Genomic DNA, 27,332 nt, shown 5'->3' with positions numbered 1-27,332 from the left:
AATCACATAAGATTCAAAGATACAGCTTAGAATGAAAAGTAGTTTGATAAGATTCTTTCAAGCATCAATGACAATTGAAAAAATTATAGTAATATGAAGCAATAAAAGCAGAGTTTAAATCTACAAGAAAGTTAGTACCTACTACCCAACAGCTCGCACATGTGTGCATGTATACACATATTTATACTTAAAATACCAATGTGCATCTTTCAGTATTTTTGTTTAAACAACTTTTCTGTACCTTTTAGAAATGTTTCTGTTTCTTTAATATAAATATTCTTACAAAGAAAATATTTACCTAAAATTATTTAGAAAATTGAAACTGATTATTTTTCTTTTCTTTCTTTCTTTCTTTCTCCCCTTTGACCTTCTGGTCACAGATCATGAAAAACATAATAAGCAAATCTGTAATTTGGCCTTCAGCAACTCTGGAAAATAGACACAGAAAACATAGTCAAAACCTATTCAGAATTTTACTGTACAATTAGCTGAAAAATTTTTAACATGCTTCACTAGTGCTAGCCAAAAACCTAAATTAAATGCTCAATCCTGTCAGCTTTTGAGAAAATGTGCTTTAATTTTACTTTACTAGAAGCAATATTAGAAGCAAAATCAGTTCAAAATTAAGAAAAATCATGATACATTATTATGTTAACTAACAATGGAGGCTCAGTAAAAAGAATACAAGGCAAAGAATAGAATAGTACACTGTGGTTTTATTGATGGCAGCAATGACAATTTGCCTCTTTGATATGTAAAAAGTATTCAGCTTCATTTAACTAAGAACTTTAAAAAAGTCTTTTGTGGTGTCAGGTCCAAATTCCTTCTGCTCACACGAGCTTCCTTCTTCCATCCTGCTGCTTGGAAAAACCCCAGAATTTCTTCTAGAAGAAGTGTTCAGCAAGTTGGGAGCTGCCAGTGAATTCCCCTGACTCCAAGAAGGTTTCTAAATGAAAAAACTAAAATACAACAGATAAGGACAAAAAATATTGGCACTCAAGAAACCATAAGTACCCCCCATCCCTGGGCTCTTTGTCACTTCATAGGCTTCACTGTCACTTCATTTTCTTCCTCCAAAAGAGTGGATATCTGCTTTTCAGTACTTACGGAGACACAATTCTTTAAAAAAAATAAATCAGATGGCTGCACTTCAATGCAATAAATATAATTGGTCTAGTACAAAGAACACTTTCTGGTAAAGACTTCTCTCTCACAAAACCACGATTGTTAAGGACTTCGATACAGATTTTATAGCAAATGTGACAAGGTGTAGATTAATTCTGTCATGGAACAAAGGAAGACCAAAAAACATATAAGGACCAAGCACTTACAGGTTCACACTCATAGGTTCTTTCAATCTCCTCCAAAAGGTCTGACCCTTCAAAACACTCATTTCTGATTACTTGCTCCCCTTCTATTTCAGACTATTAAGACATTCTATACAGAAAATGTAACCTCAGGACGTATTTTTAGTATTAGATTCTAATTCTTATATCTTGACTCTCTAGGAGGAATATCTTATTTTACAGACCTGTTAAACCTAGTATTTGACTCATACCCACATAAAATTCCCTCTTGATAAAATTCTGACAGTGTTCTCCACCTCACATGCTGGATATTAATAAATTATCATTTCTAGGTTAACTGCAACCACAGTGAGGTACTGACTATCCCACACTTCTACTTTACCTCTCTGTCTTCATAAAAATCACCAGGTCAAGACTTCCTGCAAGTCTGCAGTAATTGTTCGTCCCTCTCCAACTTTTTTAGAAGTCCCCTTTTTAAATACTGAAATACTGCCATAAGATCCTTTTAGAGACTTCTCTCCCCCAGACTGAACAGCTCCATTGATCCAAATCCCACTTTTAAAAAACAACTCAGAATTTTAAAATCTTGAACCTCCTCACACTGAAGACCCCTTGCAGTAGAGACAAAGATTTTGAACTGATCATTTGGTAATACTAATTCCAGATTTGCATGCCCAAATTCAACACCTGAATGAGTATGCTGAACACTAATCCAGGAAGCAGTACAGCTTCATTTCTGCATTGCTGCACCACTGCACTAAAAAGTCCTCCTTGCCAAGTGATATAAGATTATATAGGTAGATCTAAAAGGTTTTGAGTATGAGGTGATACAGTGACTGTATGGACCTTATGCTTCATCTTTGATACATCCCTATCATACCCAATACAAATAAGGCCAGCACTTCAGTTTCAGTATTGTCTAAGTTGCCTTTGAGAATGACATACCTTGGATTTTAAATGTTACAAACTACAAGATTAAAATTCTACAGAATTTACCAATTTATAATATAAAATAATCATCATCAATGGTTTTCCATCTCTTCAGGAAAAAGACATTAATGTACTTTACATAATAGAGAGGTACTCCCTTTCAGTAAGTAAAGGTGTCAATAATAAATGATCTGTCAAAGAGGTAAAGCATCCTGCAGTGGACAGTTGTGGTAAAATCACTAGATCCCTTAAAACTTCCCCAATAAATCTTGTTTTCATTTACCAGGTTATCAAAAACTTGAAATAAAAACAATATTCCATGCTCTCAAAAGATCTAAGAAATGAAAAGGAGACAAAACCATATAGAAATCCACTTCTAGGAACCGGCATTTAACATTGCTGAATTTTTACATGTCAAGATATTAAAGCTACATTGCTGTACAAGTCCAGGTAAGCTGAAAACAATTTAGAAAAGGACTGTGTTTGATTATCTGCCTACATTTAAAATCAGTTAAGAATTAATTGCATTAACCACTAATTTTTGGGAAAGCTCAATAGAAAGAAAAAGCTGTAGTTTTCTGTGCCAGATAAGTTTTGATACCAGATCTGCTGTCCATTTAAATCAGGATCCCATTATAATCTTTAAAACAAAGTATAGGACCACGTGCAAGGAACACCTGTGCCTTAGCCTTAGAAAGGTTCTTCCTTATCTGCCAACAAGAAATTTGCTCCTGAGATACAGGAGTTACTACTGACCAAAGCTAAGCACAGTTTTCCAGATTTATACTGTAAAACTAGAGAAACACCAAAAATATTACCTAAGATACAAAAAAATTCCCTGGCTTTGACTGCTGTGTACACTTCAAATCTCTCATTCAACTGACCATACTGACTCTGCTCAGGGCCAACTGAGCTGGTAAAAGCTCTGCTCAGTGCATATTCCAGAATAATTTCTGCATGAACTATCTCAGGACATGTTTACTGATAGTAATCAAGACACGTACTTAAAATAGAAAATTGAATTATATTGGCAAAAATAGAACAATTATCAACTCTCTTACATTGCCAGTACTGCTGTAAATGAAAAATACATTTTAACATATACTCTAAAAAGTAGAATCATATGTTATTGCATGTCAGAAATATCAAAAGGTACAGAGATCAGCAGCACATGTTAAGCCAACAAAACATGACTGGAGTAATGAAAGGAACAAAAGAGATTGGTAAAAATAAACTGGCTAGTAAGGGAAAAAAAATCAGATTCAATAAAAAGACACACTGTGGATGTATACCAAATAGCATGTGACTTACCAAAGCTATCTTTAGTTAGGATAGACTTTTGACCATCCTTTGTAAATTAAGGATTTAGAAGATCAACAAGTGAAATGAAAGCAGCACAGCTTATGAGATTTGTTCAGTAAAATTATTGTAACTGTTTTATTTGGCTGGCCTTTTAAAATTTATGAATGTATTTAGCAGATGTCTTTTCTAAGGATGATATATAATCCCTTAATTTTGGGGTATTAATTAATTAAGGATTACATAATCCCTTAATTTTTGATTATTAATAAAGTATAGGTGCAAGTCTATCCTCAAGATTCAGAGTATGGTAAATATTCTTTGTCTTTGCACCTCCCCATCCAATGGTGAACTCACAGATTTTATATTTCTCCTTCTCATGCAAGCAAAAATACAAAAAGGGTATTTATTCACATAAATAGCTTATAAAAAGTAGAAGATGGGACCTTGAACAGAGTCAGACAGTCCTGAGTTCAGCAGGGACTGCAGCTGCTTATTTCAGAGAAGCTGGTCCAATGTATGTGAATGAGAGAATCTTGCTGCTGCTCTCAGGTGAAAAAGTATCAGGTAAAAGCTTGCTGAGATGACATGAGCCTTGACATAAAGCAAAAGTCAAAAGCTGTTTGTTGAAGTGTTTTATTGCTTTCCCTCTTCCCACAGATATATTAAGTCTTCCTAAGCCACAAAATTCAGAGATATATCCAATTTCTACCATAAATATAGCTATAACCCTACGAAAAGTATAGAACAATCCAGATTTGTTTATCTTGAAATCGAAACCAATACATAAAGCACCAGTATCTTATATTTACCTTTTTTTCCTTATTAATCAGTTTCTAGCTCGGGGCGGTTGATAAAATTGTTGAGTGGGTCGTGTGGACCGCCGTGGCTGACCATCACCTCCTCTGCGGAATTCTAGAGTTTGCTCATACGTTTCTTCTTCCTCCTCCTGCAGGTAAATAGCATTGTTTTAAATGAAAGAGCTGGAAAATGCATTATGCATGAGTTGGTATATGCACATATACATACACACACCACATACAGACATATATGGAAGGGTGAATCCATGCTCACATAGCAACTGCTTCTTTTGTGCTGATGACCACTTAATAAAATAAGTGATGTATGGGAGTGGGCTTTTCAAACCCAGGAAAGCTAACAAAATCAGGCTGGCAAATCTCAAAACTCAATCCCCAGGGCAGCAGCAGAAGTTATTAAATATTTGCAGGAAAGAAAAAAAATCATATGTATTAAAGAAAAATTCTTTTCCAAGAGTTATACAGGCAACAAACTCAAGAAGCAAGGTAACCTCAATAACCTGCCAGAGCAAGACAAATATCAGCTTTCAGGAGTTCACAAATGTGTGTGGAATGAAATAAAAGAATTAGAAAATAGAATTACAAGGAACAGCATCTGGAAATATGCATGCTAAATACACACATCTGAAACAGTAGATAAAAATTTATGATGCAGTAATAAAAAGCCTACAAGTAGGGTGAACAACAGTTTAGAGATATACTTGCTATGTGCAGCAATAATAAATACACGCTCCGAATAATGAAAGGAGAGGTAAACATATTTGCAATATTAAATCGCTCCTAGGCATCTTCATACCAGAAAGATATTCACAAAGTACATAGAATTCAGAGGTGAAAAAAGAATAAATTCAAAAATAATCAAGATACTGGAGAATGACTTACAAAGATTAAAATAATTACGTATTTATTTTGGTTAAGAAATATCAAATGGAAAAACATTCATTTAGGGGAATATTTGAAGGTGGTACACATTAAAGATAGAGAAAACTTTTAAGAGTGTTAGAGTTTATAGCAAAGAGAAATAGAAGAAAAAAATTATAGGCTGAAAAAATAAAAGCTCCTGAGAATGACTGTCAAATGCTGTCTCAGAAAAACAGCTTTGATTTCATTTCTTTAATATCTTAACACTATACTGTAGCAGACACCAGGCCTAGTGGGAACATGCTGAAAGAAATTAGCTTTGGGGAAAAAGTACTGGATATGTAACTCTCAATCCCTTTTATTCACAACATAGGAACATAAAGCAACACAAAGCAAGAGCATTGAATGATTCATTGGAAGTTCATCAACAATTCCAACACCCAGGAACTGTCAGAGGGCAGCATGCACATAACAGAGTAAGCAAGTCACAGCAGTAAAATATTTCACTTTAAGCAACAGAAAGGAAAACCTACAGCTTAAGTTTCTTTCTGTTGTGAAAAGTGAGATCTTACTCAAGAAACCTCTCTTTCTGAATTAGCCTGAGTATCAATAAACGTGCATTTTTAAAATAACAATTGCAAACAACAACATTCCTCATGGTAAGGTCTCCTATTTAGAGGGCACATCTGTGGTCACAGCTGTATTTCCAGATTAAGCATTACTACAGAGAACCTGACACAACTGTGTAAGAAAACAGATTTTCAGCACTGAATACAGCACAATTGATTTATATCTCTTAGTTTCACTGTAGCTGAAGGCCAAGAAGCAGAGTTCTGCTATAAAACTTAAGTTTTCTCAGCGTACTTCTTTTACCACCTGCAGCACTATAAATTCCCTCATATAAAGAGGTTCAGAGACACTGATTATCAAAAAAAAAAAATCAATAGAGCATTAGATGTCTAACACAAAAGTCCACACAGTTTGCAACATTGCTAGCCTTAATATGAACACTTAAGTTAGTATTTGAGATCATCTCCCACCACTGACAATGTAAGCTGAACTAGCAGCAAGTGTTAAAAAGTAGGCTAAATGCCTGAAGTGGTCTAGATACCTTCAGCTCTTTCAGTATACTCTAAGAAACATGAATAGCTGAAAATAGCCTGGCAATTAAATAGTTCAGTGTATAGCATCTCACCTGCAATAGCCAACCTCTTTCTGAGGGTAAGCACATCAGAGTAAATTTCTACAGCAGCAAATCTTCATCAAATCTCAGAGTTAATGTTGTTGATCCTTTGAACTCAGTAAAGTCAAATTCAAACCAGTATTTGTCTTACACACTTCTATTTTGGTGTAATTGTCTTTACACACCGAATGTAAAGGTTCACATGCATGCATTCCAAATCAAGAATTTTTACTGCGATAGGCAAGAGTGAAATGTGAAATCACATTCACTTCCTTGAGGCTCTGACTAATGTGGAAGTGAGAAATGCAGCAAATGGTAGTAACAAATGAGTAACAGAACACCTTTCAAGTGTTCCCTCATTCCTTCCTATGCACAGTGGCTCCACACACAGTTACTGACCGTCTTGTTGAATTCAGCCATCGTCATGTCAGACAACACATTGTCATTCCTTGGATCTTACCTATTCACATTTGGTCCTAAATGAATCTAATATTCTCCAAAATAACAATTTTCCAAGTCATATCTTTATTAAAATTTTCTTACTTTACAAGTAATTTCTTTTCTGTCACCATTTCTTAATAATTGTATCCTCAATTCACTACTGCTGATTTTTCACCCTCTATTGCCATTTTATTTCCACAGAGTCACAGAACAGATAAGGTCGGACGGGACCACTGGGGGTCATCTGGTCCAATCTCCTGCTCAGGCAGCGTCATTCCAGAGCACACGGCACAGGATTGTGTCCAGACAGTTCTTGAATATCTCCAGTGAGGGAGAGTCCACAACCTCTCTGGACAACCTACTTCAATGTGTGGTCACCTGCGCAGTGAAGAATTTTTTCCTCATGTTCAGGTGGAACTTCCTGCACATCAGTTTCTGTGCCCATTGCCTCTTGTTCTATTGGCTGGACCACCAAGAGGAGTCTGGCTCCATCCTCTGGACACCCTCCCTACATAGTTAAGATTTCACTCTCAGTCTTGTTCAAGTAAAACAGGCACAGCCTATTTATCCTTATTTCTATTTTAAGGAAATTCCTTACTACCTTAAAGAAACAATTCCATTTTGTGGACTTTTACCTCACTTTATTTTAAAATCTCTCCACCCTACACTAAAAACTGCCATTTTCTGGAACAGCATGCATTCTTTGCAGGCAAAACTACATATATCTTATGCTCACTTCCTTGTTTTTTCTGTTCTTCAGCCAAAAAACTTCATCTGTCTAAACTTCTTCCATTATAACTGCAGTCAGTTAGGTCACACATCTTGTGACCAACTCTAATTTTCCAATCTTTCTTACTGCTTGCTTTCAATTTATCAGTTGCTTGTGACTCATTCTAAATTATTCTTATCATTATAAAATCTAGATTACATTTTATAAAGCAAAGGTGGCCACAATTCTCTCTTAGAGCATCCCCATTCTCCTTCTATTACTAGTAGAGGTTTTAGTACACTGCTCCAAAACTTATATATTTTATTATCTCCATACTTCAGCTTATTCTTCATTATTTATCTAAAATTCCAGGATCCAGGACTCAGTTTGTTAGTACTTACACAATGCCCACTGAGATTAAATGATAGCACTAAGCACAACTGCAAAAGACAGGAAAAATGGGCAGATCCATAGGAAAAAGCAAGGAAAAGTTCACAATGCAAACAATGAAATGCACAAAGAAATTTCTGCACTAACAGGTTAGAATGAAGAGAGAGAGGGTGGAGCATGCCAGCTTCCTTTAGGTATTTAAAAAAAGAAGACAAACAGGGAAGGATAAGTAATTTGAAAATTCATCTTTCATTCAAAGTTTTGCTGTAAAAATCTGTTGTTAATTTTGATGTTCTTGTCCCATCTCATAAGAGAAGCAAGAACTAAACAAGGGTAAAATGGGAACATAAGCACATCCAGTGCTTATATTTTGGACCCATATACTCTGAAGAGCTTGTACCACCACCAGATTTGACCAGCTGACCTTAGTGAATCAGCAAGTCACTTCAGTCCAGACAAGTGACTACCAGCCTGCTTTTACATAAAAAATTCAATGGATTTCATAGCTGCAGAATCAATTATAAATCCAGCATTTAAAATACTTCACCAACCAGTTTACTCTTCAAATGAACAATATTAGAGCAGAGTAAATTTATACTTCATTAAAAGCTTTCTCTCTGAATTTCAACTGCAAGACTTCATTGCATTCAAAAGAACTGTTTAAATAAACTTGCTTTTTAAGACACAGTCCTTTGAAGTGAATACTTACTGCATAACTTCTGAGAATGAATAGGTGGATTACAGCAAAAAACCGGACACAACTTATGCATTGACAAAAAAGCTTTGCTGAATGCTGTGCTCACATATATTTAGGAAGCAGTTGCAAGTCACAGCTGAGCAGCTCCTGAACTTTTGCCACTTACAAAGTAGTTACCTCTGTCTTTTACTGCTTACGGACAGAAAATTCTGCTCCATTCACTGGGCCCTTCTGCTGAGACTTTTCAATTATAGCTCTCTGTGGGCTATTAAGGGATGAGCACCCAAGCCTGTGTAGGGAGGCATGAAGAAGCAGCATGAAGAAGCAGCATGAAGAAGCAGCGAGGGGCCAGGGACTGTGGGACAAAGAGGAGACAGAAGGCAAAGAAAGGAGAAGACATTTTCTATTTCAGTAGTGTCAAACCACTGCTTCAGTTAAGCTGTAGTTTCAACTTCACCCACACACTGAATGCATGGGGAACTTGCTGGTTCAGTACAAAGAGAGTGCTGGCTTCCTTGTAAAATGACCTTTTCTTTCATGTGCATTTCAAATTCCATTTCCTGATCCAGATTTAATGCCTCTTTGCACTGCCCACTCTACAGGCAACAGCTGTCTCCTGCTGTTAACACACCAAGTGATCTCTTCTTTCCTGGTTAAATTCCTTTCACAGAATTTGCTTCTTAAGCCTAATCATCCAGTGTTGAGCTTCTTGAGTACTTGTTTTGGTTTTTGCATTTTCTACTTACCAGTGCTTGGATCAATCAGAAACAGACTGCAAGATTATCCAGATGAATCAAAAAAAGAAAGCAGAGAAAACTCATACTATGGCCATATTGAGAATTCACAAGTATTCTAGAAAGAATTCTTTTCTAATTATTTTATATGCAATATATTATATAGTCTATATTTGCAAGGAAAAAAAATTTGCTGAAGTGTCTACAGTTTAAGTGTCACTTAAACTTCTACTTTATCTGAATACTTAAATGGATTCTTTGAACTCTGTAATAACTAAGATTTGTGGGGGAAAAAATAGGTCTGTTATACAATTTTAGAGTGGCTTTAGGGCATAATTTCAAAAATTAGCATCAAATGAGGTGTAAAATTTTTAAGTAAAAGAGAAATTATGACTAATGTAATTTTTCAAGGGTCTTAACCAAGTACTGACTTTTTTTTTGAAGTGCATATTACAGAATAATTCAACATATTTGTTCTTGATCAATTTTCTTTGCAAATTAGGCTTGTTACTTAAAATATCAATTCCTTTCACAGAGTAATCTTCTCCCAGAGTAATCTTTGTAAGCCTGAAGATGCTCACTTTTTTTTTTCCACAGTGCACAACATATCTATATTAGACTAGGCCTATGGGCATTCAAATTCCTGAGTTAAATTATGAGAAGAGCAAGTGGGGTTTGAGGTTATCCTGCTACATCTGCAGACAGCTGACCCCTCACTGACAAAAGATCATTAAGATAAACTCTTAGCCCTATTAATGCCTTATCGTCTCTCTGTAAAGAACACACAGGATAAGCAATTGTAAAGGATCTATAGGGTATACAAGTTCTTCACCCACTTGAAACTCATTACCCAGTAAGCACCTCGCTGCATATAGGACTTAGCAAGCATTAGGTAATTAGTACAGATACACGAGTATAAACTCATATTAACTCTGGTTTGACTTTTATGTCTAAACCATCCATAGCTTTGCTGAAGTTTATAGCCCTACTTTCACTCCAGTAAAATAGTACATTAGGTAAAACACTGGTCACAGAAATGGAAGTGTCAAATGGCATTATGAGATTTAACTGTCCTTAAAGGGATAAAATTGACTTGCTGTACACTACTGTATGATTTACTAAAAACATCCCGTAATTTTGAACTGCAACTACACAATTACTATTTGTTGCCTTTCTATATGCAGCCAGAATAATCCCTATCCATTTATAAAATGTTTTAATCTACTATACCAGTGACATCTTTCACCTTCACTGTTTCTCAGATTCTATGAGATTTTGATGTACTATACAAATAAAACTCTACATTGTACTTTCAAGCTCAGTATGAAGTCTTTTATCCAAGAGAGAAAATCAGTTAATATTTCCCTAATGCAGGAGCAGTGAATTTCAACAGCTACTGACCACGTGTTACAACAAACTTGCTGTAACAGCATTAAAAAAAAACAAAAACAGAAAAACAATAAAACATATACCCATTGTTTCCCTTATTTACACTTAGAAAAAGGAAATTATCCTTATGAGGATATGTCTTTTTCTCCACTGAACACAGATCAGCCACAATCAAATATGCTCCTAACTATGGTATGTAAAACTAAGAGCATGGAACTATCCCATAAAAACTGTTGCTTTTCCATGTTCCAAATAATAATTTCAAGATGACCCTTCCCTGAGTAGTCTTCTGTTTAGCATCTGAAACAAATTAATGATAATAAAATTTTCTGTTGACTTTCATTAACCAAACCTCAGAAAATTTTATATTTTCTTGGCCAGATTTTGTAGAATTCTATAAAGCACTTTCAGGACCAGCATTTTTTCAACTAATTCCTTATTACACATCAATTAAAGATACTAGATTTATAATAAAATTATTTGGTAATCCTGAAAAAATGTAATATACACTATTAATTTTAATTATAATTATCTCATTTTTCCTCTGCTGAAAAATATAAAGAAACCGAGCTTCAACATCAGCCAATTTTTAAATGATTCTGTTAAAACCAAATAGATCCCGAGTTTCAAGTGAAGTAGATAGAAAGAAGCAGAAAATTTGTAGATTTTTCAAAAAAAATCAAGAAATGGAAAATAAATGGATGGGCAAGGAAAAGATTTACATACTTAATCTGAGACAACTAGAAGCAACACAACAGTTAATTTGGAATCAGACATTTCTTTGTACCTCATCGTTTCAACTGTGGAAACAAAGCACTCATTCATTTTCTAAATAGGCAGCTTTTCGATTACATTTCCATGAAACGAGGATAAGGTAAGCCCGGGGCATGATTATCCCACAGACATATTGCTGGCTTATTGATTCCCCTTAAGGGTACTGCACAGTTTATTCATACTTGTAGTCATTCCCTCTGGCACACTTTGAAATAAACATGCAACTCTTCTTGCGCAGTTTGTGGTTGAAATAGACATACTTTCCTGCAAATTGTGTTCTCAATACAGGAAAAAGTAATGGATTTTAAAAATTCCTTACAAGTACACATTTAAGCCTTTCAGACCATATCCCTTTCACTAGTAAAAGCTTCTTCATTGAGCAGTATCCATACCAAACTATAAATATTTAAAGGTTTATTTTCAATTTCTAAAAGAAGAGTCGATACACTAAAGTGAGATATTCTATATGAATTAACACAGAACCAATGGACACATCAGGTTTTCTCCATCCATCCAGAAGAAAGCCACAATCTGGAAGTGTTTCCAACAGGCTGGTAATACAGATAGTCCCAAACCACAGTGGAAAAGAATACTTGCATAGACTTGGAAAAAAAAAATCAGCATTCAGTTTCTCTGCACAAAGTGCACTCGTGAGGAAAACCGTACAAGTCCATAGAAGAGTGAGGGGGACGAGGAAGTACTTGCTGTATTGCTGAACCTGTTTTAGCATGTAAACAGGAAATTCTGCCACCATAAATTTCAGAAAGAAAATACTCAGTGATGCCATGAGAAATTATCTAATACTTTCCTGTTAGGACAGGACAAAATCACTATCAAAATCTGAAGAGGGAAAAAGAGAGTTTTGGTGATTTTTGGTGACATTTTATGAAAGAAGGCTGTGTGCAAACCTCACCCATGACAGAATTTGACATATGAATCCCCAAAGTCCCACACAGAGATGTATATTATGTAAACAAACACCTATGTGAATTTATTTGTGAATGACTGACTGCACACAAAAAAATTAGAAAGTAAAACATGGCAAAATTTATTTCCATAAAGATACAGAAAAATTCTAAATTAATATATATAAACCAACACCTAATTAAAAACCAAAACAAAACTGCATACAGGTAGTGCAGGGACACAGAAGTTTAAAAGAGTCTTGAAACAGAATGTGCCTGCGAGACAACACAGAACAGCCTCATGAAAGGCAGAGTATCTTAACTTGAAAGTCAGGACCTCTACATTACTTATACCTTGTATGCTTTACATTTTAAAGTAAAATTTGCTGAATTGCACCTATATTTTAGCTAATAACCATGACTTAAAAAAAAAAAAAAAATAGACCATGTCATCCTGCAAGTTCTACAACAGAAAGATGGTCAAAAGATGATGATGGGCAAAATATGCTTAAAAACATTAGGAACTTTTTATACTGCTACAGGATAGAACAGTTGGTGGCTAGTCACAAATGGTGTTCCCCAGGGCTCAGTACTGGGGCCAGTTCTGCTTAATATATACTTATCAGTGACCTGGGTGAGGGGATCAAGTGCACTCCCAGTCAGTTTGCAGATGACACCAAACTGGGTGGGAGTGTTGATCTGCTGGAGGGTAGGAAGGTTCTACAGAAGGATCTGGACAGGCTGGATCAATGGACTGAGGCCAGTTGGACGAGGTTCAACAAGGCCAAGTGCTGGGTCCTGCACTTGGGTAACAACAACCCCCTGCAGCACTACAGGCTGGAGACAGAGTGGCTGGAAAGCTGCCCAGTGGAAAAGGACCTGGGTGTGCTGGTCAACAGTGACTGAACATGAGCCAGCTGTGCCCAGGTGGCCAAGAAGGCCAATGGTATCCTGGCCTGTGTCAGCAATAGTGTGGCCAGCAGGACCAGGGCAGTGATCGTACCCTGTACTGGGCACTGGAGAGGCCCACTACAGGCTGGAGAAATAAAGAAATTACATAAGGTTAATTGTGTGTAAGGCACATCCCAACAAAATTACTGCCTACATCTCAAGTGCTTTCATAAAGCCAAAAGATAGATTTTTGTGGAAACTAAATTCCAGTAGAAATGTTTTAAATTAATTTCAATAAACATCCACCACCACTCAGGAAGATGAGTAGTCCAAAACACTCCGCCTTCATTTAATGAATCAAGTCACTGAATTATCTTGAACTGTAAGATCATTCTAGAGATTTTCCTAACAGTGCAGAAGCCAAAGAATTAAAGACATCAAAATCTTCTCTGATGCAATACTCAGGGACATTTTTTCTACAGGAATCTTAGAACTGATTAAGTAGACTGTACCATTCTCTTTTACCAGCCTTGTTTTTTAGTGTAGTCAATGAGGACAGAAGCTAGATAAGAGATCCAACCAGGACACATTTATTTACTGCACCTACTTAATTATTCAGTGGGAAAGATTTCCTGCTTGACACTTGACACACAACACAAAAAGACCATAGTGTGATGCCAAGGCCATCCAGGCCTAAAAGCCATAAAGAAACGGCGCCCAATCCTTCAAGCAGTTATTAGCCTGCCATAGATAAAGACATTTGAATGGGTTTAAAACCTCCATAAAACAGGTAGACAAAAGTCTTTGCCAGCTTAAAGAAGCTGTAAGCCTTTACCATTTACTGGTTTTCAGCGCTGCTCTTTACACTGCTGGGGAGAGGTTCGAACACCTTCAGAAAACTAACAGGAGTTTACCTCTTCACTTACCTGAAACAGGACAGGTATGATCAAGTCCTGAATTACAGTTCAAGGTAATTCAACACACACAGAAGCTCTTAAAGCCCTGTGACAAGACACAATGTTATCAAACTTGAACTCTGAACTGTCTGCCAGCAAGAATTACCTGCAATCCAAGATCCTTTGCTATTTTCTTTCCTCAGCTCATTCCTTATTGGAGGAATGAGTTGAGAAAAGTTGCAAAATAGATTTTCAGTCTCTGCAGAACAAAAGAAACTATAGAAAAACCAGGAATATGTATAATATTTATGCTTTAATAATAATTTTTGCCTTCTTATATCTTTATGCAGAAATACAGTGCAAGATACTGCAGGAAGAGGAAACTAAGCTAAACTATAGGCTTCACTTCGTAACTGGAATTCTTAAGGAATTAGAATAATTCTAAGCAAAGAATCTGTAAGAATTCCAGCTTGTTTAGAGAAAAATCAGTTAAGGCCATAACATATATATGCGGAGCTATATACATACATCGGGAACACATTGATCTTTATTTTCTTCATACAGTAGTAGGAAACAAAAAAAGATAATTGTAGTGTAAATAGGGTGGAAAAAGGCCTACAACATTACTAAGGAAATAGAGAATGGAGAACAAAGCAAAGACTTACTTGGCTTTGGAGAAAAACGTCACAAGATAAGCACTTAGACTACACATTTTCATAATTTATTACGGGAGAAATATCCTACAAATTAGAGAATAAAATTAAGACTTAAAGTTTAAGGTATTATCTTGGCTTTATTTTTTTTTTTTCCACAGAACAAATTATTAAGTGATTTAGGAAGGTCCTTTCGATGCTTTTCAGTTGTTAGTATAATTTTACATTGTTTACAAGAAAAAACAAGCAAGTTCTTACTTCTACAATGGCATTTCAGTGACTTTTTTTATTTGGATTTAATACTTTAATTAAGTAACCCCTGCTACATTGAGGGAACTAGCGGAATACAGTATTGTAGTGTTACATACAAGACACTTATAGGAACTCTAGAACAGTGGAATCCAAATGCAATTTTATTATTCAAAATATTTACGAATTGCATACCTAGGACATATTTTTCAGGCACTAAGAAAAACAATAAACAGTTTTAGTGTTCTTAAATGTATTTATATTGCTATTGTATATGATTATTGAAAAAAAATTCCCCACTACCTTTTTGGTTTACCTAATGTAAAACTCAGCTTTGTCTTCTACTTCTAGCCATCAGAAAGATAAAGAGCTGCATGTAAGGTGTCAGACAGATTGAAAACTTACAAGAACTCTGGGCAAACTGGGTAATGTACAGTATACAATCAATTATCAAGGAGTCTTGGCCATCTAGTTATACTTTTTTCATGAAGATGGTAAGCACAGTGTATTCTGAGAATATGAGGCAGATTTGATCTACAGTCAAGACAAGAGAGAACAAAGTAAAAAAATCCACCAAAAAACTGAACAAACCAAAAATCACTTATAAAGGTTGTTAAAAGCAGACGAGAAGCTCAGGTACTTAAAATATATGTAATGTCTTCAAAATAAGGTCACTGTGGTACTTTGGCTGTTCTTTCAAGTGATTAGTCAAGCAATGTTTTGCTTTGCTGTTTTTTCTTTCTCTCAATGGTACACTTTCATCCATTTATAGTTGTTGGACAAAAAATTAAATTCAACACATGAATATTAAACAGTGCTGAAGCAAACAATAAAGAATAATCAATTCTAAGACATAGACTAAATTTATGCCTTAATAGAGTTCACTAAATCTTTTCTCAGTATCAGCAACTCTTTCAAAACGGAGTCTGAATTAGGACATTGGAACGCACATACAACATATTTCTACAAGTTTTCAGTACAGACACGTAAGAAAGGATTAAGAATCATGTAATCACAGAATGTGCTGAATGGAAGGGACCCACAAGGATCATCGAGTCCAACTCCTGGCCCTGCACAGGACATCCCAAGAATTACACCATGTACATGAGTACATTGTGCAAATGCTTCTTGAACTCTGTCAGGCTGGTGCTGTGACCACTTCCCTGGGGAGCCTGTTCTAATGTTCAATTACCTTCTGGGTGTAAAATCTTTTCCCAATATCCTCCCCTGACTCATGCCATTTCATGCCATTTCCTTGGGTCCTGTCACTGGTCACAAGAGTGAAGAGATGGGTACCTGCCCCTCCTCTTCCCCCTGTGAAGATGTTGAAGACCCCAGTGAGGTCTGCCCTCAGTCTCTTCTTCTCCAGGATGAACAAACTAAGTCACCTCAGCCATTCCCCACAAGGCTTCCCCTCCAGATCCTTCACCATGCTTGTTGCTCTCCTCTGGATGCTCTCTAACAGCTTAATGTCTTTCCTATATCATGGTGCCCAAAACTGCACACAGGACTCAAGTTCCACTGTACTCTGTAGAGCAAAGCAGGACAATCCCCTCCTTTGACTGGTTGATGATGCTGCGCCTGATGCACTCCAGGACACAGCTGGCTCTCCTGGCTGCCAGTGCACAGTCACGACTCAAATTGTCATTGACCAGGACCCTCAGGTCCCTTTCTGCAGCACTGCTTTCCAGCCTCTCATTCCCTAGCGTATACACACAACCAGGGTTGCCCCATCCCAGGTGGGGAATCCAGCACTTGGCCTTGTTAAACCTCATACATTTGGTGAGTGCCCAGCCCTCTAATTTGTCTGGGTCTCTCTGAAGAGCCTCTCTGCCCTTGAGGGAGTCGACAGCTCCTCCCAATTTGGTGTCGTTGGCAAACTTATTCCTTCGAGACCTATGTTTAAGTCATTAATGAAGATGTTGAAGAGCACAGGGCTGAGTATGAAGCCTGCAGAATCCCACCAGTGACTGGTCACCACACCTCTGATGTCACCCCATTCGCTACAACCCTTTGCACCTGACCTATAAGCCAGCTGCTCACCCATCACATGATGTGTTTATCTGGCTGTGGGCTAGACATTTTGTCCAGAAGGATACTGTGAGAGACAGCATCAAAAGCTTTACTGAAATACAAAACGATTACCTCAACTGGCTTTCCTAGGTCAGCTAGGTAGGCTACCCTGTCATAGAAGGAAATCAGGTTTCACAAGCAAGACTTTCCCCACACAAAGCCATGCTGGCTGTGACTGATGAGTGCATTGTCCTCCAGGTGTTTTTCAGTACCTCCCAGAATAATCTTTTCCATGATTTTACCAGGCACTGAAGTAAGACTGAAAGGTCTGTAGTTTCCGGGGTCCTCCTCACCCTTCCTGAAAATCAGGACAGCATTTACCAGCTTCCAGTCAGGTGGGACCTCTCCAGATTCCCAAGACCACTTAAAAATCATTGAGAGAAGTTTTGCAATTACATCAGCCCACTCTTTGAGGATTCTTAGATGAATCCCATCAGGCTCCATAAATTTGTAGGGATCCAGCTGGACCAGCAGATCCCCCACAATTCCAGATTCAACTGGGAGCTGATCATTCTCGCAGTCATGGTTCTCCAGCTCAGGGCACTGAGACCCCCTTGGTCCATCATCAGTGTTAAAGATGGAGGCGAAGAATGTGCTAAACCCCTGTGCCTTGTCCATGTCCCTGTTTGTGAGGTGATCATCCTTGTCCTGTAACGGGCTGATATTATTTTTACACTGCATATTGCCATTAATATATTTGAAAAAAAAACCTCTTTTTATTGTCCCCTGCATTTCTGGCAGCTTCAACTCCAACTGAGCTTCAGCCACACGAATTTTCTCCCTACAGTGGCAAGCAGCATCTCTGTATTCCACCCATGCCACCTCACCCTGCTTCCACTGGGCATACACCTTCTTTTTTTGCTGTATTTCCAAGAGAATATTCCTGTTCAGACAAGCCAGCCTTCTGCCTTGCCTGCTTGACTTCCGACTTTTGGGAACTGCTTGTTCCTGTGCTCTTAGGAGATGATGTTTAAAAAGCGACCAGCACTGATGGACCCAAGTACCTGCATAAACATTTTCCTAAGGGACTTAGCAATCTGGAAATTATCTGGAAGGACTGAAATAAAAATCAGCATATTTCCAGTAATACATGCTCCTTGGTGCCAATAGTATCAATCAGTGAAAGAAAAGGAATTACTGAAGTGAGTTTAAAATCCATTTTGTTCTCTTGTAAAGAGGAACTACAACAAAATTACTTGAATCTTAAGTCAAAGAATTAAGCAGCATGGTAACTTCATTTTTCATTCATGCATGCTATCTAGATTTATATATTAGTAAGAACACTGAGACAACAAAAAATGACCAACTGTGTTCAGCTTAAAAGACAAACCCGAGTATCAATGCATGACTCCAATGGGTGATTAAGAACTACAAATGCATAACAAGGATTATGCTTAGCACCCAAACACAAAGAAGTGAAGGGGTAGGTCCTAATCAACTTTCTTCTGCAAAAATCCTATAGCTGCAAGGACCTTCTAGCAACAAAGAATAATTTCTCAGAAAAAAACCCATTAAAATGATGTTTACTGTGAAGATGTTGATTGGCATTTATCTTGTGTAACTATAACGATCTGAAATTTCATTGTTTGAATTTATGCAATTCAACTAGGCTCCCTTGGGAGAAAAAAGAACCTTGAGAAAGGTATCTTTCACTTCTGAATGGAATAAAAGTCCTTGGAAATTTCTTTTTTGTCTCCAGTAACAAAGAGGAAGCCTCAACGACTCGATCAGGATGCAGCATGATGTCAGGACTATGATACTTACTGTCAGAATCCCCTCTCCATACATTGTCGCGCCCCTGCGTCAGCTTTAAGAAACTAACTCTGAAATAAAATAAGCCAATCCAGGGGCCATTTCATTCAACTCATCCTGTGGCTACATGACTGACACTCCACCATGGGAGGAGAGGGATGAAGAAGAACACATGGTCAGACATAGGCAGAAGAGGCAGGGAAAATGACCACCTCTACTAGGATCAAGTAGGAAATGGCACCTCACTTCTAGAATCAACTTAGTCTTAATACTAGGCTAAGTTCTTAGACTCTGAGAGCAAACTTTCAGTGGCTCAAAGTAAAATAAAAGCCACTCCTCAAAACTGTAATCAAATGAAGAAAAGTCTGATAATTAACCTAGAAAAAGGGTTAAAATAGTACAGTCATACAGTAAGTAACTAGCACTTTACAGGTCAGATAGTAGGACAAAAAGAAGGGGGGAAAAAAGAGCAAATTTTCATATAAACAGCAATGCCTCAGCTGGGGAGAACTTCAGGTATCTTTTTAAGTAAAAAAGGCCATCTCAGAGGCCATAACGGCATCTGAGAGCTACAGGCAACAATATATGCTAAAAGACCACTGGGAAGAAACAGGAGTTGACTGTTCAGCCTTTGCAGCAGTAGTAACATGGCTCTATGACCCAAAAGTAAGAACTCAAAATAAGCACAGTCAACTCATCATTAAGGAATCAATATGTAGATGTATATTTTTTGTGCAGCCTTTTATAGTAAGAGTAAACAGCAAAAAATTGTGCATTCCTGACATTTTTTTTAATCAAAATGATATTGACTAGTAAAGCCTTTTGAAATTCCAACTTCCATAAGGCTAATACATTCTAAACTTCATAAAACAGATTTTGATGCATACATGACCACCACAATATTTGGCAAAGAAGAAATCATTGAAACAAGAATAAAATCATGATACAAAATAAAGGGATACAGATGTCTATTTTTAGTCATACATACACGTGTAGTGAAAAGCTTCAGAACATACGTTTTAAATTACTGTTTCCTAACCCTTACAGAACAACATACAATGTACATGAAATAAAACAAAAAACTGGGTTGAATAGAGTAAGTAACAACTTTTAAGAAAGAAAACATGCATAAAACTGTTTGGCTGACAGATCAGTTATTCATTTTCAAACAATACAATTGAAATTTATTATACAGGAAGAATACCACATCGTAATACACTTCTATCAGGTTTCATATAGACAACTAAAATCTGAAATTTTGTTCATGTATTTGAGCAACTATCTTTCTACACATGTAGGTAGCAATCTTTGCATGAGTAGGCATTAATTGCTTAATAGTTACATATTTTGTACAGACTATGTAGTTTATATTTTTTAATACAATTTGTTATCACATACCCACGTGTCTGCATGAACAGGCCTGATGTTGCTGAGAAGCACCTCTTCATAATTTCCATAATCACTGAATTTAACAACTGCAGTTGTCCCAGAAGAATGGAGAGCTTCAATTTCTGCCCGGTAGAACTTAAAAGAGAAATTTTCAAAGGTCATAAAATACAACCAGAAATACCACAAATACTTAACAACTTCCTTTTCATATATGTCTTTGTGTGTGCATACATATTTAGTCTTAGGCAGTATTATATTTTCTTTTAAATTTGTACCAGATATTAAACCAGATATCTTAAAATTCCACATGGCAGACTCCAAGGGCATGCCAGATTGTATTTAGAATACTCATTGAGAAAATACACAGCTTATTTAAGTAGACTGAGCATCTAAAAGACCTGCTTTCATCTCTCTGAATGCAGAACAAATTCATCACTAACACAAATGCTGCTGTATACAGAGAAGTGCTATTGTAAGATATTTACTTAAAATATACATCAGTAAGTGCTTATCAGCCACATACACCATATGTACTTGTTTACCTAACTTATCACATAATAAAATGTGATAAAAATATGATGAAAATATGATAGAGCTGCCCCTTCAAAAAGTCCTTTTTCTAAACACAAAACTTGATTTTTTTACATTTATGCAAATATAGCTTTCTTGAAGATATCCAATCACTTTTATCTGACTGAACACAAAGAAATCACTGACTCCTAAAATGGTTAAGCTCAGTATTGTATTTTATCATCACATTTCAAAATTGTCCTAGACGTGAGTAGCAGTATTTATGTTAACTACCAAGATACCAATTACTGTCCAAAACACCTTCTAATCTGCTGAATACTCTTCAGGTAACAGTCTGGGATTATCTCATATGTATTTATCTTGCAAGTTTTGTACTTTCCAAAATTTAAAAATCTCATCTCACAGTAATGCAAGTATGCTTCTCAAAATAGGAAGCAATTCAATAATATGCCATTATACTTCACACTAATCCATCCATTCAAGCTACATATTCCTATTTAAGAGAGTCAACTCACTGTATGTTGCCACTACCAAAAATCCTGCATGGTTTATCATTGGTTTTAGTCATACCAAAAAAAGAGAGAAAAATATAGTTATGCTGCTGAGCTAATGCAGACCAAAAAAAAAAAGGAAAACGTTTATAATAAATAACGTAAAATAGACATAACAAAAAGTTTTTTAAAAGCAGAAAAAGGTGTGAATAAAACATACTGAAAGAACAACAATATTTAAGGTAGTTCTCAGATTATCAGAAAGGGTCAAAACCCAAAGAAACTACCCATGTAGAGTGACAGAGAACTCCTGAACAGATGATGACAAATCAAAGAAAACAGTTTAAAAATTTCTTAGCAAAGGAGAAGAAATTAAAATGTCATGTTGCAGGAGAAATCTTATTAATGGGGAAGAGCTGAAAAGCAAGTACTTAAACTTTTAAAAAATCAGTAATACAAAACTATCATGCAGCATAATTCATTTGTTCCACAAATTCTTCAGCTAATAGTCTACTAGTACTAATCAAAATTAAGCCTTTTGCTGTTTCCATTCTGTAATGACTGAAAGAAAAGTGGCAGGTTTTTTACATCCCCATTCCTGCAGACTTTAGTCTTCCTTTGCAGTGATAAAGGTTCTGTGCTGACTTGTTCCAGAAAAAGGTATTACACATCTACCATTATAGATATTCTAGATAGCACAGCATCCTGGTTTTGTTCTTCAGCAAAGAATATTGGCAACTAGATCCATATTCATCCCTTCAAATTTTCGGAGTTTAAGTCAAATGCTTCAGTGAGGAGTTTAAGTCATGCTAAAGTCCACTTACACGAGAGAAAGAAGGACTTGATTTAAACACTTTAAAGTTTTGTGCAATTAATATAAGTGATGTATCTCATAAATATAAAAAACAGAGCATGGAGCTAGGCAAGAAGCACACTACACACCTACGAACAAAGGCCATGTCTCTGTAGCAGTGTGCTAATTATCTCCCACATTTGGGTAAGAAAACATTAGAGGCACAATTTTGAGATACTTCTCATTTGGCAAAGGCATACCTTGTTGTCTTCCCAATAAAGAGCAAAACATTCATCCCCCGGTCTCCAACTTTTTCCATACTCCATGTGAATCGATGGTTCCAATATTTTCTCTGGTTTGATGGGCCCAGTTCTCCTTTTGGGACCAGTGTTGTAATACAACATTTTATCATCAAAAGACGGGATCGTAGTGGGTCCTGACGATTTGATAGGTCCTACTCGTCTTCCTTTCTGATGATGCTCAGTATCTCCATTTGGTACAGCACTAAAATTATCAGTTCTACTGGGATTTTGGTAATCATTATTAACACCAAAATGTTGCTCACTTTTTACCATAAAGGCTTCACTATTTATTGTTTGTGCCTTCCTATCACAGAAATTTTCAGAATTGTGTGTTTGGTTTTCCCTTTTCCCACGTTTCTGGTTATTGTTGTCTGTCACATCTTGAGCAGCAGAGTTTTCCTTGAATTCTGTGAAAGACACACCTTTTCCTACTCTGTTTTGCATGTTATTATCCCTTTTTTTGAAAGTAATATCACTCTGGTGAGTGGTTATAGGATAAGCCAAATCCTTTGACCTATCATTTCTAGGATAATGTCTGTCACTTTTATTTTTTTCATCTGTCCAGTGTTCTAAAGAGCTGTGCCTTTCAGGACCTCTGTTTCTTGGTAACCCACCACTTTCCAAAGCCTGCCTTGAATTCTGAAAATCCTTTTGAAAACGAGGGGGTTTCTCATTCCTTGGTTGTCTCATATCATTGCGAGAAACATGTCTTGAATGATTCTCTTTGATGCCATTCTGTTCTGTATTCATAACTTTATGCTGTACTTGATGTGGTGGCTGAAATTGCAATTTTGGTTCTACAAAGAAAAAAATTATTTCAATTAACATATTTCACACAAATACATTTTAGAAATACTGTTTCAGACTCTGATAAAGCAACAGTATTCTTTAGAAATGTATGCACCTTTGTGACACAGAAATTGAATGGTACACACAGAGAATTTAGCAGGCACATTTGAACTGCAATTCCTTGTTATTGGAAAATATACACTACTCTGGGCTGTACTTAGAATCAAACCACCTATGAGCAAGAGAAAAGCCAGGCATAAATTTCCAGGAGATTACTCATTCCTCCCTATGGACATTACTCATTCCTCCCTCTTACTTACTTGAGTAAGAGCCACTTAAGACAGAAAAACACAGAATTCCAAGATGGAGAAAGGAAGAGGGAAGAAAATGAGGAGGAAAAAGGAATACTTCTAATCTGAATAGAAACTTTCTGTAAAAAGACCTTGTTAACAGCTATTCCGTACAAAAGAGAAAAGGCAAGAAATAGAAGCAATAAAATGAACACAGCTAGTAAAATGTAGATAATAGGAATAGTAGCAAAGCCCAGAATTCTGGAGACTCTTGATCAGTGAGCTGTAACAGGAACTCCGAGAAACAGAGACTAGACAGGAGTAAGGGAATAAAAGTAGGTATTTATTTGAAAGGCCTTCAAAGATCCTGGGGAGCCAGAGGCTATTGCCAAGATGGACCCCAAGATGGATGACAGGTCACGAGTTCTTCACACTTTTATAGGTTTGGTTCATTTGCATATCAGGGTTAATGCTCCAATTAAAGCTTCAGTTTAATGATGTAATTTCCCTCAGCTTGTCCCCCTTTAGAGGCTTTTGGTTTATACTTTTTGGGCCTAGGACAGTCTGGATGTCCTTGAGGAGCAGGCCTGTAGAGGCTTTGTTATGTCTACTTAGCATGAGAGAGCAGAAATTAACAGGCTACAAGAAACTTCAGAGTTACACACTAGGCAGTACAGGATTTGAAAAATATAAAAGCTAAAACCTAAGGCATCATTCAAGCGTCACCTTTAAGAGCTTCAACCAGAACTCTTAACTGATGGGAATAGAGACAAGATTATCATGAATATCACAAGAAAGAGGAAACATGCTATGGCCCGCTGGAGAGGAGGGGAGCTGTGGGTATCTGTGAAACGTTTCATGGAATTATGAGCTTTTTAGGCAAACATGGAATGGGTTTTTAATGGGTTGTTTAAGTGAAGAGCAAAAGGAGGGAAGAAATAAAGATGAGCCCAGGAGAAAATAAAGAGGAAATTATATTAAATAGGAAAGCTGCAAGTAAGTAGGTTCCTGGTCAATACATTCCTGAATGTGATCACTGTAACCCGTCTCATCTCCTTATTAAATTCTCTTTCTAAGTTCACTGTTGTGTATGTGAGGGAACATGTTTTTAAACCTACTGGCAAATTTGAGGTAGGATAAGTTGGTAACTGGGACAAGGAAGACCTGGCAGCTGAATACTGGAGAGGCCATGGGTCTTGAAGGCCATCTACTAAGGAGACTCCAGATCTGGGCTCACATAGAGGCCAGGTAAGCACACTCATGTAACCCTCCTACCAGCTCCAGTCAACAAGCTGGACCAGAGGTGTCTGAGGTGGGTACCAGAGGTCAGGGGTCTCCTGGCCAGGAGAGACTCACATGGGTGTGTGCGTGTTGGTGGCTGGGTATGAGATCTGCTAGCAGACTTTAAAGCTCATGGAAAAGGACAACATAAACCCATTAGAGGGATTCATGTTTATATGAGCAATGCTGTGCCATGTGGGTGGCTGGAAAGGTGTCATTCTCTTGCCTGTGTCCATGAGCCTGGTGTGTGCATGGGCCTGGTGGGGCTGTGCACTCAGGTTCTCCTACATTCCTATGGGAAGAAATGTTACCACTAGAAACAATGAATGCTGATACCTGACAGCAAATGTATCAACTTTCATAATTACACACTAGATGGCAAGTTAAAATTAAAATGTAAATTTTACCTGGTTTATTTTTTTTTTTAGAAAAATACTTTCAAGCATCACACTATTATTAGTAGCTCACAGAATTTTTATCAATTTAATTTACTAAATTGCCTAATAAGAATCTAGCTCTATTTTTACATTTATTTGATGTAGCATAACTTTTAGAAGTCACATTTGCTTTACTAAAATGACCTAGTGCTTTTATTTTTTAACATGACATAAGCATACATGAGGTTTAGCATGAACATGATCTTGGTAAAAATACATCTTACTCTATCATTTATTACTTTGAAACCCATCACATTTTTAATGCACTAATATGTAAAAATATGCTACTCAGAAAGATACAAGAGTTTCATAAATATGCATTATCTTTTTAAAAATGCAAAGATGACTTTAAATCTTGTATAATTAAATTTTTTTTGTTAGAGTAAAACCTTTATAGCTAAAAGTACCTCTTTATTTCTTCTTTACAAACGAGACATGAAAATACTGTTTTTCTTTACTTTAAATCTGTAACTTTTCACTAAGTATCTTCATTACACTTTTCCACTTCTGTATAACACCAATCTTATAGACTTCCTATCATCTAGAAAGATTTGACTTCCTAATTAATTAATTAACAGTCTTTGTTCACAAGATTCTTAATTTATACCTCTTCTCTTCTGGTAGTAAAATGCTCAGGCTTCCACTCTTCCTATGCCCAACCTAAGCTCTTATGTCTATTCCTAATTTTAATTACATATGAAATGACTGAACAGTTTGATGACCCCTGAATGTTTACTCCCTTGTACATACCATTGAAGAAAAATGCATATAAAATGCTAACCTAATTCACTATAAATCATCTTATTTAATATTCTGTAACATTAAATCCATTAAATAAAAGTCATTGTTCCAACAGAAAAAAAGCAGGAATGGGTTCATGACTCGATTTGGCATGGTAACACTTTGCTAGGTGGCAGGATTTTAGACTTAGACTCGAAATGTTTCCCCTTGAAGGCTGTCCTTTGCCCTTTTTCTAAATGAATAAACATTTCCTGAGCTGAGATGGGTAGTGACAGTACTTAGTACATACAAGGACTCTATACCACACAAAAGCATGCCAAGCAGTTACAGTTTAGTTAAAGCCTCCAGGAAAAACCAGAACGTAGACACATTCTTCTATAATTCAAAAAAGTTACTGAAATTTCTATCCAATTTCATAGCATGTAATTGTCTACCCAACATAATTTGATCATAACATAAAAGCAACAAGCTGATTTGAAAGTGTGTTGCATCCTTCGATTACAGGTTTTTATTTTTTTTAACTAGTAGTGGAAAGTTAAAATAATACCTGTGTTAAACAGCAGGTAAAGTGACTAGAAAATTTCAAAACCGTAAACACGGGTATTTTTTTCTAGGTCTCTTCACTGTGACATACAAAGGCTGACACAAAACACCTGACATTTTTTAGTCTAACCTTAAGGTATGCAAAATCCAATAAACTTATGTTTTCTACAGAGGTGCAGTTCTTGTGCTAAAAGCTTCCCTGGGGACTGCATCATACACGGCAGCCTTGAATGAGCAGGACACATTAATTGATTGTTTGACGTTCAAGCATAAATCACTCACAAATGGAAACTGCCAAGTAACAGTAAATGTTACTTTGTCAACAGTAGTCAACAAAAAAAGCCAGGAGATGAAAATAGTACTGGTTCTTCGTGTATTTGTGCTATCTGGCCTGATCACCAAAAAACCAAAGGAATTCTAAAGATTCTTTATGAGAAATAGGGATCAACACAAGCATCAAGGGATCCCATTCACAGACTGTCTACCATAACTGCTTCTACTTCCTGTCCTAACTCCAACAAACCATTAGCAACTGTTCCCAGAAAAGTAATGCTTCCTACAGGGCTATAACAAATATTAATTCGGCATTTAGCATGAAGATTTAGTCAGCTACTCTCACATGGTGAGATGGGTTAACTTAATCATTGTTGTAACCAGAGGTTTGGGAACACAGTCTGGAAAAAATAGTTCAAAATTAATGATAAGGTTCTTGTCATCTACTGGGGTCAGTTTGGAACCCTCACTCACTTACGTTATTCATTTTGGCTTTTGTATGTGATGACGCAAGAAGATCA

General features: G+C 36.6%; 1 protein-coding gene across 1 annotated transcript in view; it reads right to left on the bottom strand.

Annotated features, from left to right (window-relative positions):
* Positions 1-696: 696 nt before the first annotated feature.
* The window catches only part of TDRD3 (tudor domain containing 3), an 88,027-nt gene continuing 61,391 nt past the window's right edge, over positions 697-27,332 (bottom strand). Inside the window, exons 11-14 of the mRNA XM_048295465.1 lie at positions 22,416-23,254; positions 20,350-20,475; positions 4,349-4,485; positions 697-959 (exon numbers count right to left, since the gene is read on the bottom strand). Of these exons, the coding sequence (XP_048151422.1) occupies positions 4,366-4,485; positions 20,350-20,475; positions 22,416-23,254 (1,085 nt within the window). The 3' untranslated portion in view covers positions 697-959; positions 4,349-4,365. The remainder of the gene's footprint in view (positions 960-4,348; positions 4,486-20,349; positions 20,476-22,415; positions 23,255-27,332) is intronic.

The sequence above is a fragment of the Corvus hawaiiensis genome, chromosome 2 (assembly GCF_020740725.1).
Source record: "Corvus hawaiiensis isolate bCorHaw1 chromosome 2, bCorHaw1.pri.cur, whole genome shotgun sequence".
In the NCBI taxonomy this organism is placed as follows: Eukaryota; Metazoa; Chordata; class Aves; order Passeriformes; family Corvidae; genus Corvus; species Corvus hawaiiensis.
This window is presented reverse-complemented; position numbering and strand designations above follow the sequence as displayed.